This window comes from Rhodofomes roseus (genome assembly GCF_022264815.1).
Source record: "Rhodofomes roseus strain CIRM-BRFM 1785 chromosome Unknown C8Q71scaffold_6, whole genome shotgun sequence".
Classification (NCBI taxonomy): Eukaryota; Fungi; Basidiomycota; class Agaricomycetes; order Polyporales; family Fomitopsidaceae; genus Rhodofomes; species Rhodofomes roseus.
The window spans coordinates 1049628-1063178 of record NW_025952962.1 but is presented as its reverse complement, the minus strand read 5'-3'; the positions used below and the strand labels follow the sequence as shown (position 1 = coordinate 1063178).

General features: G+C 58.2%; 6 protein-coding genes across 6 annotated transcripts; 1 reads left to right on the top strand and 5 right to left on the bottom strand.

The window, feature by feature from the left end:
- Positions 1 to 432: 432 nt before the first annotated feature.
- Positions 433 to 3733, bottom strand: C8Q71DRAFT_506716 (spindle pole body interacting protein). The gene is made up of 10 exons (XM_047919023.1): positions 3377 to 3733; positions 3097 to 3324; positions 2987 to 3047; positions 2258 to 2932; positions 1901 to 2199; positions 1537 to 1846; positions 1197 to 1481; positions 979 to 1137; positions 798 to 920; positions 433 to 736 (listed from the first exon to the last, which is right to left on the bottom strand). Exons 1-10 carry the CDS (start codon positions 3484 to 3486, stop codon positions 554 to 556), a joined length of 2433 nt encoding a protein of 810 aa, XP_047781084.1. The 5' UTR covers positions 3487 to 3733; the 3' UTR covers positions 433 to 553.
- A 28-nt stretch (positions 3734 to 3761) lies between these two features.
- C8Q71DRAFT_748977 (NIF-domain-containing protein) lies at positions 3762 to 6272 on the bottom strand. The gene is made up of 6 exons (XM_047923178.1): positions 6063 to 6272; positions 4957 to 6006; positions 4791 to 4895; positions 4588 to 4737; positions 4432 to 4530; positions 3762 to 4368 (listed from the first exon to the last, which is right to left on the bottom strand). Exons 1-6 carry the CDS (start codon positions 6099 to 6101, stop codon positions 4162 to 4164), a joined length of 1650 nt encoding a protein of 549 aa, XP_047781083.1. The 5' UTR covers positions 6102 to 6272; the 3' UTR covers positions 3762 to 4161.
- Positions 6273 to 7215: 943 nt separating this feature from the next.
- On the top strand, positions 7216 to 8569 carry C8Q71DRAFT_506662 (uncharacterized protein). Its single transcript, XM_047919021.1, has 3 exons — positions 7216 to 7968; positions 8022 to 8481; positions 8553 to 8569. Exons 1-2 carry the CDS (start codon positions 7364 to 7366, stop codon positions 8347 to 8349), a joined length of 933 nt encoding a protein of 310 aa, XP_047781082.1. The 5' UTR covers positions 7216 to 7363; the 3' UTR covers positions 8350 to 8481; positions 8553 to 8569.
- Positions 8570 to 8581: 12 nt separating this feature from the next.
- Positions 8582 to 10062, bottom strand: C8Q71DRAFT_506597 (tyrosine phosphatase-like protein). Its single transcript, XM_047919020.1, has 4 exons — positions 9955 to 10062; positions 9473 to 9888; positions 9081 to 9417; positions 8582 to 9016 (listed from the first exon to the last, which is right to left on the bottom strand). The coding sequence occupies exons 1-4, from the start codon at positions 10016 to 10018 to the stop codon at positions 8919 to 8921; spliced, it is 915 nt and encodes a 304-aa protein (XP_047781081.1). The 5' UTR covers positions 10019 to 10062; the 3' UTR covers positions 8582 to 8918.
- A 282-nt stretch (positions 10063 to 10344) lies between these two features.
- C8Q71DRAFT_506540 (uncharacterized protein) lies at positions 10345 to 11223 on the bottom strand. Its single transcript, XM_047919019.1, has one exon. The coding sequence runs from the start codon at positions 11084 to 11086 to the stop codon at positions 10559 to 10561; it is 528 nt and encodes a 175-aa protein (XP_047781080.1). The 5' UTR covers positions 11087 to 11223; the 3' UTR covers positions 10345 to 10558.
- On the bottom strand, positions 11066 to 13300 carry C8Q71DRAFT_748964 (aspartic peptidase domain-containing protein). The gene is made up of 8 exons (XM_047923177.1): positions 12915 to 13300; positions 11968 to 12858; positions 11774 to 11911; positions 11674 to 11710; positions 11501 to 11615; positions 11372 to 11433; positions 11284 to 11304; positions 11066 to 11219 (listed from the first exon to the last, which is right to left on the bottom strand). The coding sequence occupies exons 1-8, from the start codon at positions 13098 to 13100 to the stop codon at positions 11137 to 11139; spliced, it is 1533 nt and encodes a 510-aa protein (XP_047781079.1). The 5' UTR covers positions 13101 to 13300; the 3' UTR covers positions 11066 to 11136.
- Between the last annotated feature and the right edge of the window lie 251 nt (positions 13301 to 13551).

Sequence of the window (13551 nt, the reverse complement as noted above, 5' to 3'; positions counted from 1 at the left end):
CTCAGCCCAAGCCATCCAATTTAAATCTTGGGAGTGTGAGACAGTGTAGGACAGGTAGTAGCAGAACTCACTCGTTGGATTACAACCAAGCTTCGCACCCCATTTTTCGTATCCCAGCTTGAGGTAGGCCGCGCCGCCGTAAAAAGTAGCAATAAGCCACACGTGCAGGATGGGATTGAAGCTTCAAGTTCGATACTGTGAGCCGCATCGTTGTGAGCCCCACAACCGGCTCGAGGCAATACATGAAGCAGACAGTTGCCGCGGTCAAACTTGCCACCAGACAATGGTTGAATTTATAATCATCCCTGTGATGTACCAGTGGTTGAGCACCAAGACTGGTACAAAGCGCGGGCTCTAGCAAGCGCTGCATCATCCTCGCGGGCTGCGAAACCGAGTCTACTCCCCCGCTATTGAGACCGCCTTGATACATTGCAGACAGTGATTGAGACTTGTACACAAGGAACAGGGTAAATTCAAACAAAAACAGAATAAAGATACAACAGCACGTGGTTACAACCCACCGTCCATACAAGTATTGTGTTTGTCGGCCAGGTCATTGCGCCCCCAAACTGGTGTCGCTCCGATTTGACGGCGTCCGCGTCATGTACGACGTGGTGGGTATCGTGAGTGTGTTCTGGTCTCGGAGCGTGCGCGCCTCCCGTGCGTGTGCGTGCGCCTGCCGCACGTAGGCGTATCGTTGGAACGGATTGAGGGCTTGCAGGAATTGTACACCAATCTAGTTGCATAGCGCGCAATGAGGAAAGTACGAAGGGATTGGATGGAGGGCAAACACCCACCGGGTACGAGCGCAGCTCGTTGAAGATGTCGATCGTAAGGTCGCGGACAGTCTCAGATTGGTGAAACAGCCCGAACGAAAGCGGCAGTAGTCCATTGATATGTGGCGGCATATATGCGAGCAACTGGACGCGGCAAATCGCTCGATTTTCCTTCGATGTCCATAAGTGCAGAGTAACTCACCTGAGTGACTTGGTCATAAGTCTGTACATTCGCAGCGATGGTGCGCATAATGAACTCGGCTTCTCCGTCAGACATTTTCTTGGCGTGTCGCAGCCGCCAGAGCTGGTGAATCACGTCAACGCCTTGGATTGGGTCGGTGGCGAGCATGTTCCGGAAATCCTACGTAGGAGACACACACAGTCAATCTCTTGCGACCCTGATGAGATAGCAGAACTCACAATCTGGTACAAGGTATAGCTCTCCGTCCTCCGCCACGCATCGATCCTGGCGGTATTCAGTGCGAGTTCCCGAGAACAACTCGCCTCGTCAAGGAAGCCAATTCCTGCACCTAGCCTACGCCCTTCGGGCCGCTCGGAGTAGGCCGCCGAGGGCCATCCAATCATTGTTGAGCCCATGTTGTCCTCTTCGTACCGTGCCGTAAGTCGCACGAAACGCATCAGATATTCGGTGAACCGAGCGCGGACATGCGCCTCGCCATAGTGAGCCGTGATAGCAGCGAGGATCTGCATACGACATCAGATACGCCCACTCCAGACGAAACGGTTGTGAAATACGCACGTCTTCCACAAAAAGGTTGTCTGGGCTGCTGCTATCTGCTTTCCCAGCTGACACAAATTCCGAGCGCGGTGCAGCGCCCGCATCCCTGCTTGTCCTCACGACGTCTTCATCAAGACCCGGACCGCCTTCTCCACGGAGAGTGCCTGTGCGCATGAGCAGCTGGGTCTGCGTGGTAGGAGGGGCAGCAGGATAGTTTATGAGGATGTCGCGCGACACGACCATGCGGCCCGTGCTGACATCACAGAGGAGGTCCCAATTGCCAGATGCCTCGAAGATAGGGTTCGTTACGCCAGCGATATAACCGCCCTCACTACATCAAGCCAGCGTCAGCAGTTAGGATGGGTCGCTGGACTAGAGAACGCACATGCTCTCCCATTCCTCCCTGCTCGTCAGGTTTGCGTACGGGAAGGCGCGCTTGATGAAGCCGCGGAGGACAATGCCGCAGCCACTTCCCAGAGCACACGCGGCAAGGACGTAGGAGGCCACCTGCCCGGCAGGTCGATGATGTCCAAGGAAAATGATTCGCTTCGCTGTGATGAGCGCGTTGAAGAGGACCATGATAGGCGGTGTCGAAGCACCAGACGTGTGGAGGTGTGGATGGATTGGCCCAGTGAGTGACGCAGATGTAGAAGAGAAGGTCTGCACCAGTTGAATGAGGGAGTACTGCAAGGCAATCTTCCGAGTGAGACAGGGCAAGGAAATGTTGTAGGAGTATACGCACGTCTCCGACCTCCTCCGGAAACGTTGAGAGGGGGACCTTCACTGGCAGGCGGTGGTCATTGAAATCAACCGTTGCCGGGAAAAAGTGCGAGTCTTTTAACAGGCTCATCGCAACACTCGCCGCATTCTGGACAGTCGGCAGCTCTTCCCTGCGACCGTGCGAGGAGGAGGACGCGTCCGTGGACGCCCTGCCGCGGTACGTTACGCCATTCTGCAGACCACCCGCCGCACCAGCCACCACCTGGTCCAGCCCGCTCTCGTTGCCGACCCACACGGCGCTTCCGTCTAATGACGAGAACGACGCGTCCGTGGGTGAGTACTTTTTGTCTCCTCTCCGTATGTCATTCTCGTCACGCGGCCGCGCCTGCAGTCCGTCATCGAAGCTGTTCTGACTTCCGGTGGAGGCGCTTGCTTTATGCCCTTGGCCTTGCCGGGTGGTGAGCGAGTATGGTTGTGCGGTTGGAGGCTCGCGATCGCCGAGGGCATCCTGGATGAAGTCGTCGAACTTCTCGAGGAAGACATCCTTCCGCTCGGACGTGCGCATGATGAGCTTCTCGTACCGGCTGAGCGAAGGCGCCATAGATATGTCCATGCTATTCACAGCGTCGAAGAGTCGCGCGAGACAGTCTTGTGAAGGGTTAGCGAAATAGTCGTCCAGAGCCATCAGCAGGACGGGCTAGAGACATACTTGTCAGTTAATGTTGTGTTCTGAAGCAACGCGCATACGTGCCTTGAATATCTGGATAAATGGATGGCGCGTGCATATTGCCATCGCCTTCACGACCGCACCTCTGAGAAGGTATGTGGGGAACACTCCAAGAGGTAAGAACATACACATACCTCCGCACTGTCTTGTCCAGCTTCGTCCGCACAAGATTCAGAACGTACAACAACTCCGGTTGCTCATCCTCCACGTCCGCACCGTTCGCATCCGGGACACCGTTACGCGTAGGCTCGAGCGCGAGCACGGGGGCGATGGTGTTGAAGTGCGTCTGGTTGAGGAAGAAGATGGTCCAATCCTCTGGCTGCCTCTCCGCGCCGTCTGGCAGCATCAAATTCGCGAGGAGACTGCGGCAGGTGTTACGACATCGGTGGAATGCAACCTCGTAGCGCTACTCACCCCTCATCTGTGCCCAGCGGCTGGGGGAACTGATAGGTCAACAGCGCTCCTCGGTCAATGTCGAAGTCGGCGAGGAGGACAAAGGAGCAGTGTTGAGCATCTCCGGACATTGAGGGAGCGGTAGTTCAGACTCCAGACCACCACAAGTCGCAGGCCCTATCACGAACACCTTGAACCCCAGTCGGAAGCCTCGGTTAAGAACAGGTAAAGCAGCGTGACTGCGATTATACGCCGTCAACAAGCTCAGCACGCAAGACAGCAGGATTGCAGGAAGCGACGGGGCTGAAGCATGGGCAGGGGCAAGGGGGGAGGTGGATTGTAACCGTAACGCGACCTGAACAAGATCGCCCGCACGACACGGCAGCTAATTTAGCGCCCATAAAGATCGCGATCGCGAACAGAACAGCGGGCGTCGTTGAATAGCCACATGGGTCATAGCCAACTGTATTCAGCAAAAAGCGGTCATAGCACATAGCATCTTGCAGGGTATAGAGCGACGGTGAATTGAATGTGCGTATATATCATGAGAGGCAGAGAGAATCAGGCAATAGAAAAGTGCAATGACTGTAGTAATTAATGGGTGGGGTGGGTGCAGTGTGCAGGCAGTCCGAGGAGCGAGCGAAAGTCCGAGCGAGCATTTCAAGAGGGGTAGAGCACGCGCCACGGCGCGAGCGTGCTGGCGTATGGTCAGATAATTAGAACAGGCGGGCCGCCCGGACAGATAGCGATAATGACACACATCCACAGTCCATTCAGCTACTTACAGACCGCGCACGCAGCCATCGCTATAGACCACCGTCCAGCACGCCCCGCACGTCGTCCACCTGCCCGAGGTCCGCCAAGAAGGGACACAGGTCCGTCAGCTCGGTGTCGTGCGGGTCGTTGAACCACGATGAGACGGGCACAGCGTTGTTCGGGTGGAAGATGTACGACGCGGGAGAATTGTCGATGATGATTGTGTCAGCAATTGGGCGACCGAGCTGTGACAGATCCTGCACATAATAAAACAAACAGTGGTGAGTGGGGACGGTGCGAGACTAGACCATCCGACAAACCTTCACATAGTTACCGCGGTGGTTGTAGCAACTCTCGCGGAACAGTCGGTGCGTCACAACGCGATGGATGTCCAATTTGTCAAGAACGGGGTCGGCATACTGGAGGGAAGGTTCATTTCGGTTCTTATCCGCGCATATGTGCATCACATCACGAACCTTGCTCAGACTAGCGGTGAAGACAACAACTTCGTAGATCTCGCCCATCTTCTTGAGGAAGTTATCCACACCAGGACGCTTGATGACGTACACATTGTGCCAGTGATACTCAATCTCGACGGGCACGACGTAGTCTGCCTGCTGTATCGACTGCACGCCGAGTCAGAACGTGTGAACATGCGAAACGTCGGCGTGCGACTTACCTTGAAACTACTGTGTACTAATGTCTCGTCCAGATCCAAAACGAGACATTTGCGTCCTTGATGTTTCGGAAGTATGGGAGGCAGCAACGGTCTTGGAACTCCATCCTACATCGGAGGGAAACCAGTCAGTCCGAGCAAATAGAGTGTAGGGAGCCTGGGAACGCACTGGGCCAATTGGGATGCCCGCTCCCCCGTTCATTATTAGTCGCTCCTCCTCATCCTCAATATCATCCAACGGTCCCTGGTCCTCCAAATCCTCGTCTTCCGTAAAGCTTGTTGAGCCGTCGCTCTCGGTGCCAGACTCCCGGCCCTGGGCGTGCACCAGGTCGTGCGGGCTTTCATCCCCTGTCGACCCTGGCGGCTGCACGGCGCCCGAAGTCATCCCTTCTGTCTCGTCGGGCGGCAAGAGAGACTTGGTCGGCGTCGGCGGGATAATCACCTCCGGGTCTGCCTGCAGCTCAGACTGCGTTGGTATTGTGAGCGGCTGCAGCGTCGGGGTAGACTCATGGGCACTGAACACGTCAGGCTGAGGAGGGTGCACAGGCTGCTCGGGGGCAGCACCCGGTGTAGCTTCTCCCGTAATTTGTGGCGGGGGCGGAAGCTCCTCCGCCTCCTTGGCCGCCTGCTTCTCCTTGAGTGCGGAGGTGCTGGCGGTCGATTTTGGCTGCTGCGTGGAGGGGTAGAGCTCGTCCTGGAGGCGAGTTCGCTGGGAGGGCCCGACGCAGGGCACGAGGACGTGGAAGAGCTTGACGAAGAGCGACTGCCTCGCCCTCCTCGCCTTCGAGCGCGGGGAGTCAGGCTGATCTGCGGTCGTGGACATCGTGTGTGTACCGTCAGAGGCAGACTTAGCGTCCTTGCGCCGGATGGAGTGCGTGCGTGTGTTGAGCGTGGTATCCAGCGAGCCCTTATCCTTCTCCGGATCCTTATGTCCGTCGGCAGCATCCGTGCCAGAGCGGCTCGTCGTCGGCTGAGAGGACTGGGAGGGCGTCGGCGCGTGCGGTGGTGCCAGCATGGCGGAGGCCTGGCCCGGGCCAGTAGCACCTTCGGTGGTGGGGTGTTCTGCTGGGCCTCCAGCGGCGCCATTAGCGGCCGCGGGGGCGGCCACCCCGGGCTGGTTTTGGTCATGAGCATGGGTCGTAACAGTGTTTTGTGGTGGAGTTCCCTCTGCAGGCTGCGAACTGGCTGGCTCTCCTCCCAGTTGCTTTCCCTTAGCGCCCTGTGACCGCGTCAGTACCTGGCATACAGCGACGCCGGCAGGGAGATACTACGCACTGTAGAACCTGGATCGTCCGTCGAAGGGGGCGTTGCCATCAGAAGGAGCGCTGCAGAGGGCAGTTGGGTATGCGAGAGGGAGAGCGGAGGAGAACAACGTCGAGCCGCCTTAGGTCGGCGCGTTGCATCGTGTTTGCGTGAGAACGGCCGCCACCTTATATGGCACCTGCGCGCTCGATACTCTAATTCGGCACAACAACCACCCCCATTACACAATTCTATTGACAGGCTCCAGGTGGCCCGCGATATCATCCCCAGACACAGCACCAAACCGCAACAAACGATGTGATCACAAGAAATACAAGCAACGAACAGTGTGCACAGGCTACACGACAGGCCCGGCCATGCCGCCGTCCCCACGAGCATCCCAGCAGGGCAGATGCCGCAAAGTCGACTTGATGCTACTTATCCCAAAGAAGGATAGCGCAGGGACCGCACTCAACGGTCAATGACATCGCAATCACGTTTACAAAGGGTTGATCCATGCCATGACAGCCAGCTCAGCTACTTGAATAGGGCATCCACGACGCGTGTCTTGTGCGATTGCAAAGGCTGTGGTGGTTCTCTGGCATGCACCACAAACACCGTTGCGTACCACACGGGCGCAAAGCTTCCGTGCCGCCTCGAGGTATTGCATGAAGAACCGGAGCAAGGAGGTCGCGCGCTGGGAAGAACTTGTCTTTCGGGGTCGTGCAAGCTTGAATGCCGTATGCATGTACGGAACCAAATGCTCTGTACGAATGACTGAACGCGTCAGCAAGCTTGAATCATGGCATCCGTTCGTGAATAAGCAGATAACAGTCCGCGGAGCATCCCATCCGACCGAAGGTACATCCAGATGCGCTCCCAGAGGTGAGACGGACCCTGCGTGGATGTTTGCGTGAGCTTGTGGTGTACAGTTAACAAGATAGTACGGAGTCGAGAAGGTGAGCATGCATATTGGAGGATCGGTAGTAAGCTGGCTGTACGAGAATTTCACCGTACCCGGCATGACGGCGAGCAGAGCGATGGTATTACTGTCGCGAGGACGCAGAGACAGGCCTCTAGACCCAGGCGTATTCGTCCGCGCGGACAATAGAGAAGAGGCCCGGCGCGCGAGGCAAGGAGAGAAGGATGAGAGCAGCGGTTTGGCAGAAGTCAGAAGACGGGCGGACAGCTGAGTCAGCGACCGAGAGCTGAGGAGCGGCAGGGCGCGGCAGGCGGGAGGTGCCGCGAGCCCCCTGCGGAGTTTCAATGTCCGCCACGCGAGGATTCTTACTAATACACGCCCGCCATCTGAAAGCCTACAGCGCAGATTGCCCATGTTGGGACACGCCCCATATCAGCCTCAGCAGCCCGCCCCGCCGCCAGCTGCTGCCGCCCCGCCGCCCGCCCCGCCCACGCTCAGCCCGACAGACCCCAATGGCCTCCAGCAGCACCCGCCCCCGGGCCACCCCCAGCCACCCGGCACCTTCCAGACCCTCCGCCTCCGCGACGACCCTCCCGCCGTAACACAACCCTCGCGCGGCAGAAAGCGCAAGTCCCCGCCAAACGCGAACGCCGACCCGCCGCCCCCGCCGCCAGCCATGCCCCCGCCCGTGCCCATCCATCCCCACCCTGGCCCGCCCCCGCCAGGCATGCCCCCCCACCTCCCTCCCCCGCACGCCCTCATGCCCCCACACCCCCACCATCTCGGCGCGCCCCCGCCCCTCCCGCACGGCTACCACTACCCCCCGCCGCCCGGGGACTACTCGCCAGGCGGGATGCCGCCCCCGGGCGCGCCAGGCGGCCCACCCCTCGACGCGCAGCAGCAGCAACCCGAGCAAGATCCTCAGCAGCCGGGCTCGTCGGGGCGCCCGCTTAGCCAGAGCAAGCGTGCCGAGCAGAACCGGAAGGCCCAGCGCGCGTTCAGGGAGCGGCGAGACCAGTACGCACCCGCCTTTGTCCCCCTCTCGCGGTTCATCCTGATCTGTCCCCCAGGCACGTGAAGGCGCTCGAGTCGCGCTCGCAGCTGCTCGACGCCGCGCTCGCGTCCGCGGACGAGGCGAACCGCCGCTGGGAGGAGTGTCGCGCGCTCGTGGACAGCCTGCGCATCGAGATCAACACCCTACGCGGCCACATAAGTGCGCTGCAGGAGGAGAACGGCAAGCTACGCGACGCGCTTGGGCCGAATGCACCTGAGGCTGCGGGCGTCGCGCCATCGGTGACCATGTCTGCACCTGCCCCTGATCAGTCGGGCGGCGAGAACAGGATCAATGGCGAGCGGGACGGTAGTACGGCAACACGAGAAGGCGAGAAAGACAGATGAACAACACTTCGACGCATTTCCTTTCGACTGGGTAGTGGGTCGTATTTTAGATAACTTCTCTTGTACCAGCTGTTATAATCATCGTTTCGACGTCCTACGGTTGGCAATATGCTCATTCTTGTAGCAACGAAGGTATGCTTCCGTGTGTCGAGGTTCAAACATGCCCTCCTTGCGTCACTGACGCGTAATGCACCTACCCATAGGACTGATATGTAGCACTCGCGTCGCAACACGACCTATAGATTCTCAATGATTCATCCAGATTCCGGGGAACTATAGAAGACTATAGATGCCTGGAAGCTCATTTGTCCCAGCGCGACCGGTCAGTAGCCGCGGTTGGCGTTGGCGACTGCGTTCGAAGTGGGAGGATGGGACGCCGGTGTGAACGAAAGGCTGACCGTTGCCAATCCCCTTGCCTCATGAAGCCTACACAGGATCCACATATCACCCGGATTCTGAGTGTGAGGCATCGTAGTTCGTCGCAGTCGTGCATAGGCTACTTTTGCAGAGCATTATCCAAAGTCTCCGTCAATGAACCATACAAGCAGGAATGCACTGGTCAGTGTCGATCAAAGCGTCTTCGGCTTCTGGCCCAGAGTCCGTCCTCGACCCGTCCCAAGCACCTTTCTCCGCTGCCTGATCATGTACGTGTAGAGAATATAAAGCGCTGTCCACAAGTCCGATCGTCAGTCCCACGTTCAGACCCCCATCCCAAGCCAGGAAACACTCACACGGCCACCAGAGCAGGAACATGAAGCACCTGAAGTCGTCGTGCAGCGTCTCGAGCCAGCGCGGGGTGGAGAACGGCCAGGACAAGGGGAGGATCCAGCCGTACCAGTCGGACGAGAGGAAGGGGATCGTCGGAGGCGGGGACGGGAGCGACGCGTAGATCAGGCCTGCCTCAGAGCCCGCGCCGGTGATGTAGAGCACGTAGAAGAGCGTGTAGCGCAGCCAGAGGAGGGGCTTCGACTCGATCTCGAGCAGCGAGCAGGCGTAGAAGCTGTAGCGCACGACCTCGGTGAGCGACCAGGAGAGTACCATGCTCGCGTACAGGGGGTGCGTGCGTGCCTGGGGTGAACATTTAATCGTGGATCTCTGCTGCGTCCAGCGGCCAAGAACGCACCTGGTCGAATTGCGCGGTGATGCCCCACACCAGGTAGAGCCGGCTAGCTACCTGTGCCGCGGTCGTCCCGACCGGGCTGCGTACCCATCCCAGGAGCGCATGCACCACCTCCAAGATCGCGAAGCTCTGCACGAACGACGTCTGCGGGCCAACCGCGGCATACGTCGTGGACGCACGTCGGATGAGCGGGACGAGCGCGAGGGGCACGCTCTTCTCCAGTCGGTGGCGCGCGCTGCTCAGCCGGGGGATGATAGGGAGGTACCGCGTGAAGGCGGCGGGAAGGAAGGTAGCTTGGACATCGGGCGACGCGCCGAGCCCTGTGAGGTGGACGAGGGTGGCGACGAGGACGTAGCCCCAACCGATGGTCGAGAGGACGTTGTACGCGACAAGGTAGTACTTGACGAGCGGTGCTGGACCTACATTCGGGATTCGAAGGGTTCAAGCTCTTGCTGTGGTATCATCCAGCTAGAAAAGAAACGAACCTCGCTTCGCCGACTTTTGGTCCAGCCGCTGTGCGCCCTGTCCCTTCTCTTTGGCCTGCGACATGGCTCTTGAGACGGTCTGTATGAAGCAGAGCACAAGCGGAGGCTGAGGATCGCGGCAGCAGACACGCGTCACAGACGCGCTAGGCGTCCCTCAATCGGGCGCTAGTCAAGTCCCCCAACCTGGATGATGGATCCTTCAAGTTCAACGCGTTGTGGGAGATCATTTCGTGGCACACATACAACACACATGCATCCTCAGCTGCAGACGACAGAAGATAGGCGCGATTAGGATTTGCGCTAGGTAATAACTGCGCGGCTAGTACAACCGAACCGGCCGGATGTTGAAGTCATTCCGTTGCCAGCTGCGAGTTTCACGTGCACGTTCCAACTCGAAGTGCCGCCAGTGCTGGCGTGCTAACCTTGCTCGTGTTGTGCATGTGCGGGTGAGCGTTCATGATCCCCCGATGGTGTGCAATGAGACATTTGTATTTCTGTGAGCACACTCTATCCCACTCGTCTTGTAATGTACACATACTACCAACACGGCTCAATTGACCACGATCTCTTCCCTCATGTACAAGACTACTAATCAGTAGCGACACTAATAGAAACTCAATGTTGCACAGCTGATGCGAGATTGGTGTCGCCGCTGTTGCGTTGCCAAAGAGAGACACAAGGGCCGCAGACGGCGCTGTCTCGCGCGCGAAGGCCGGTCAAGCGAGTTCAATTTGGGAGGCACCGTGAGCGCGGCACCGTCTGTCGATGTGGTGCCCCTCCCTCCCGCAGGGCCTACGACGCGCCTAAGTACGGTGCCATAGCGAAACATACGACGCACCGTTACAGCGAAACCCGCCGCGCTGCGCGCAGGCCCGTCAATGTGGCTGAGCCGCGTCGTGCGGTCCGTGGATTGGGACGGTGCGTCATGCACACACATGTCCACACCAAACGAGAGTAACTCTTTTTGGTCAGCAACGGAGACTAGTCCACACCACATGTCGCGAAACAAACATGCTACAACAAGCGTACAAAGGGGGGCCAACATTTTCGACCTGGGAGAGCCTTGCTCTTCGAGCAAGGGATATCTAAGTCTGAATATATGCCCACCCCATTCGCGCAAAGACAGTATCATCCATTGCGACGCATGGTACTCCTAAAACGACAACGACAACATTAACGTAGCTACGGTGAATCCGGTGAATCCTTGTTATTGACACTCAATGCGAAGCCGACTCGGTTCCCCGGATAGTCGTATATCGAGTACCCTATGGGGTGCAGGGATGAGCCTAGACTCGGATCGGCAACCGTCCGAATGAATCGCGTACTCACAAGACTTCAGGAACTCGTCCCCTATTCACATGCACAGACAATCCTCGTTCACACCCGCTGCCACACAGGTAGACAAAATAGCACTCACCGATGATCGCAAGGTTGTCTGGGAAACCCTGTCCGAGTGCGAGGATGCCGCCCACACAGTCCCTGCTCCCACCAAACGGCAGGACCCTCAGTTCAGAATGTGAGATGATGCGTAGGTGGATGTGCTCACGGAGACTCAGCCGAGGTCCGGCCGAGATTGAAGTCGGCAGGGTCAACGCCGTAGGCCCGTCCGCCGAAGCTGAGAGTCACAGCGAGGGGAGTGTCGCAGGGATACGTGTAGAAGCCTGCCCCGGGGAGGATGCGTGAGCGTGCTGCCGTGACTGTCGAGGGCAATCAACTTACCTGCGCCGTACTGTGCGGCATGTTTTGAGCCTGGGATCTGCGGAGAGGGGAGAACGGCGGTCTAGACGGACAACTTCCTGCTGTCAGGGATGCGGCTTACCAGAGCGTAAAGCCGAGATGCGACGTCATCCGGGACGTAGATCAACGTCGTGCCTGTGTCAATAGCTGCTGTCAAGTTGGCAGGGACGCCTTGCCATTGATTGATTGCTAGGTACTCGAGCTCGAGAGACCAATACGTCTGTCACAGACATCAGTTAGCGTCCATCTGCATAGAGAAGGGCAGAGCAAACTCACGCGTGACACGACGGGACTCCATGTGATCGGTCCAATCGCCTTCGTAGTATCGAAGCACCCAAAGCACACCTCACCACCGACCGTCTGGTCCCTCTGCAAGTGCACCGCAAACGCACCACCCGCGACCTGCTTCGACATCATCAGATTCTCGAAGAACGTAGGCTGCTTGCTCTGCGCGATGCTCCCGAACGCCAGTCCCAGCAGGCCGTCGGACGGGGCGTCGTAGAAGTCCTCCGATTCGCTCTTCACCGCGCCGAACGCCTGCTGCGCAACGGAGAGCGAGCCGACGCTTACCAGGTCCTGCGCGAGCGTGCCGGAGACCTTGCCCGCGCCGTAGGAGACGGAGAACCGCTGGCCGAAGTTCCGGTAGGAGGTGCTGTCGTATGAACGGAAGGGGTCACCGCCGCAGGTTCGGCAGCCAGTGACGGGCACCCAGAGGTCTGCAGAGCCAGTGTCGACGTCGACGGTGAGGCCTTGGCCATGCGAGCCGAACTCGAGATTGCCGTAGTATAGGATGTCCATGCCACCGGCAACGTCGTCCGTCAATGGCATCTGCGCCGTACCAGGAAATTGCACGATCGGTTGCGGCTGATCCGTGTCGTCGTCCATCAAGGGCAAGAGGAGGAAGTGCGTATGAGACACCGCGAGAGTAGCATTTCCCGTACTATTACTTGCAGTAGTCGTGTTGGTGCTCGGGCGGGCCGTACCTGTGGCGTTGGCATTCCGGGTAGTATTAGTGACCGTCGCATTCGTACTGTTCAGAGCACCGATGAGCGGGTGAGTGAACGGCTCATATCCCTTCTCTGGATGCGCGTCAGGGTTCAAACCCATGCCAGAAAGAAATTGTTCTGCGTTCGCGTATTTCCCGAGAAGTCCGTTCAGCTCATCTACCTGTTAAATACTTGTTGAATGAGCCTGCATTCGGATATACGGTAAGATGAACGTACCGCATAGGTAGGGTCGAACACATGTGGGCCGTCGACACTGCGCTGCAGAAGGGGTCGGCCAACAGAGCGTTTGATCTTCATCACGTAGCTGCCCGTGCTGTTCGCCGTAGGAGAGACAAAGGGACTGGAGTAGCAGCTCTGGACCAGAAAGAAAAGGGTGGCCAGATGGCCTGCACAGAACCTCATCAAGAGGAGGCGAGATCAGAGTAAATGCACCGGGCAGGGAAACATGGGTCCGCTTGATCCGTCAGCTCAGTCGGCCTTAAGAGCTTGCGTAGAGATTGGGCTGACAGGAGGCTGTAGAACATGACCGCGACGAACTGGGCCTGGGCGAAGCCTGGGCTCGACATTCGGGATTGGACTGAGTTCGGAGGGTGCAATGTAGCATGGCAGCCGCCACAAGTGACAACGCACAGTGGTAGATCTGGGATCTGGGGAAATCGAGATCGGGTGATGGCTGCTACTAATAATCCCATGTCTCAGACTTCAGTCCGGCTCTTCAAGTTCCCCCGAATGCACAACAAGCCCCCGTGCTCTGAGGGCTGATATCGTATGTAAGCTGGCTGTGAGGTGCATGATCCGGCTACAAATGCGGCGCGCTACTGGCTAGCTTCCTCTCTCACTACTCCATCCTGAC

Coding starts and splice junctions, on each gene's coding strand:
- C8Q71DRAFT_506716 (XM_047919023.1), bottom strand. CDS start 3,486: ATGTCCGGAGATGCTCAACACTGCTCCTTTGTCCTCCTCGCCGACTTC. Junction 2,933..2,986: donor CATTTATCCAGATATTCAAG/GCACGTATGCGC, acceptor GTATGTCTCTAG/CCCGTCCTGCTGATGGCTCT. Junction 737..797: donor ACGAGCTGCGCTCGTACCCG/GTGGGTGTTTGC, acceptor CTATGCAACTAG/ATTGGTGTACAATTCCTGCA.
- C8Q71DRAFT_748977 (XM_047923178.1), bottom strand. CDS start 6,101: ATGGCAACGCCCCCTTCGACGGACGATCCAGGTTCTACA. Junction 4,896..4,956: donor CGGGCATCCCAATTGGCCCA/GTGCGTTCCCAG, acceptor CCTCCGATGTAG/GATGGAGTTCCAAGACCGTT. Junction 4,369..4,431: donor ACCGCGGTAACTATGTGAAG/GTTTGTCGGATG, acceptor TATTATGTGCAG/GATCTGTCACAGCTCGGTCG.
- C8Q71DRAFT_506662 (XM_047919021.1), top strand. CDS start 7,364: ATGTTGGGACACGCCCCATATCAGCCTCAGCAGCCCGCCCCGCCGCCA. Junction 7,969..8,021: donor TTCAGGGAGCGGCGAGACCA/GTACGCACCCGC, acceptor TCTGTCCCCCAG/GCACGTGAAGGCGCTCGAGT.
- C8Q71DRAFT_506597 (XM_047919020.1), bottom strand. CDS start 10,018: ATGTCGCAGGCCAAAGAGAAGGGACAGGGCGCACAGCGGCTGGACCAA. Junction 9,418..9,472: donor TCACCGCGCAATTCGACCAG/GTGCGTTCTTGG, acceptor TGTTCACCCCAG/GCACGCACGCACCCCCTGTA. Junction 9,017..9,080: donor GTTCCTGCTCTGGTGGCCGT/GTGAGTGTTTCC, acceptor ACTTGTGGACAG/CGCTTTATATTCTCTACACG.
- C8Q71DRAFT_506540 (XM_047919019.1), bottom strand. CDS start 11,086: ATGATACTGTCTTTGCGCGAATGGGGTGGGCATATATTCAGACTTAGA.
- C8Q71DRAFT_748964 (XM_047923177.1), bottom strand. CDS start 13,100: ATGAGGTTCTGTGCAGGCCATCTGGCCACCCTTTTCTTTCTGGTCCAG. Junction 11,912..11,967: donor GGAGTCCCGTCGTGTCACGC/GTGAGTTTGCTC, acceptor TGTCTGTGACAG/ACGTATTGGTCTCTCGAGCT. Junction 11,220..11,283: donor GGACGAGTTCCTGAAGTCTT/GTGAGTACGCGA, acceptor TGCACCCCATAG/GGTACTCGATATACGACTAT.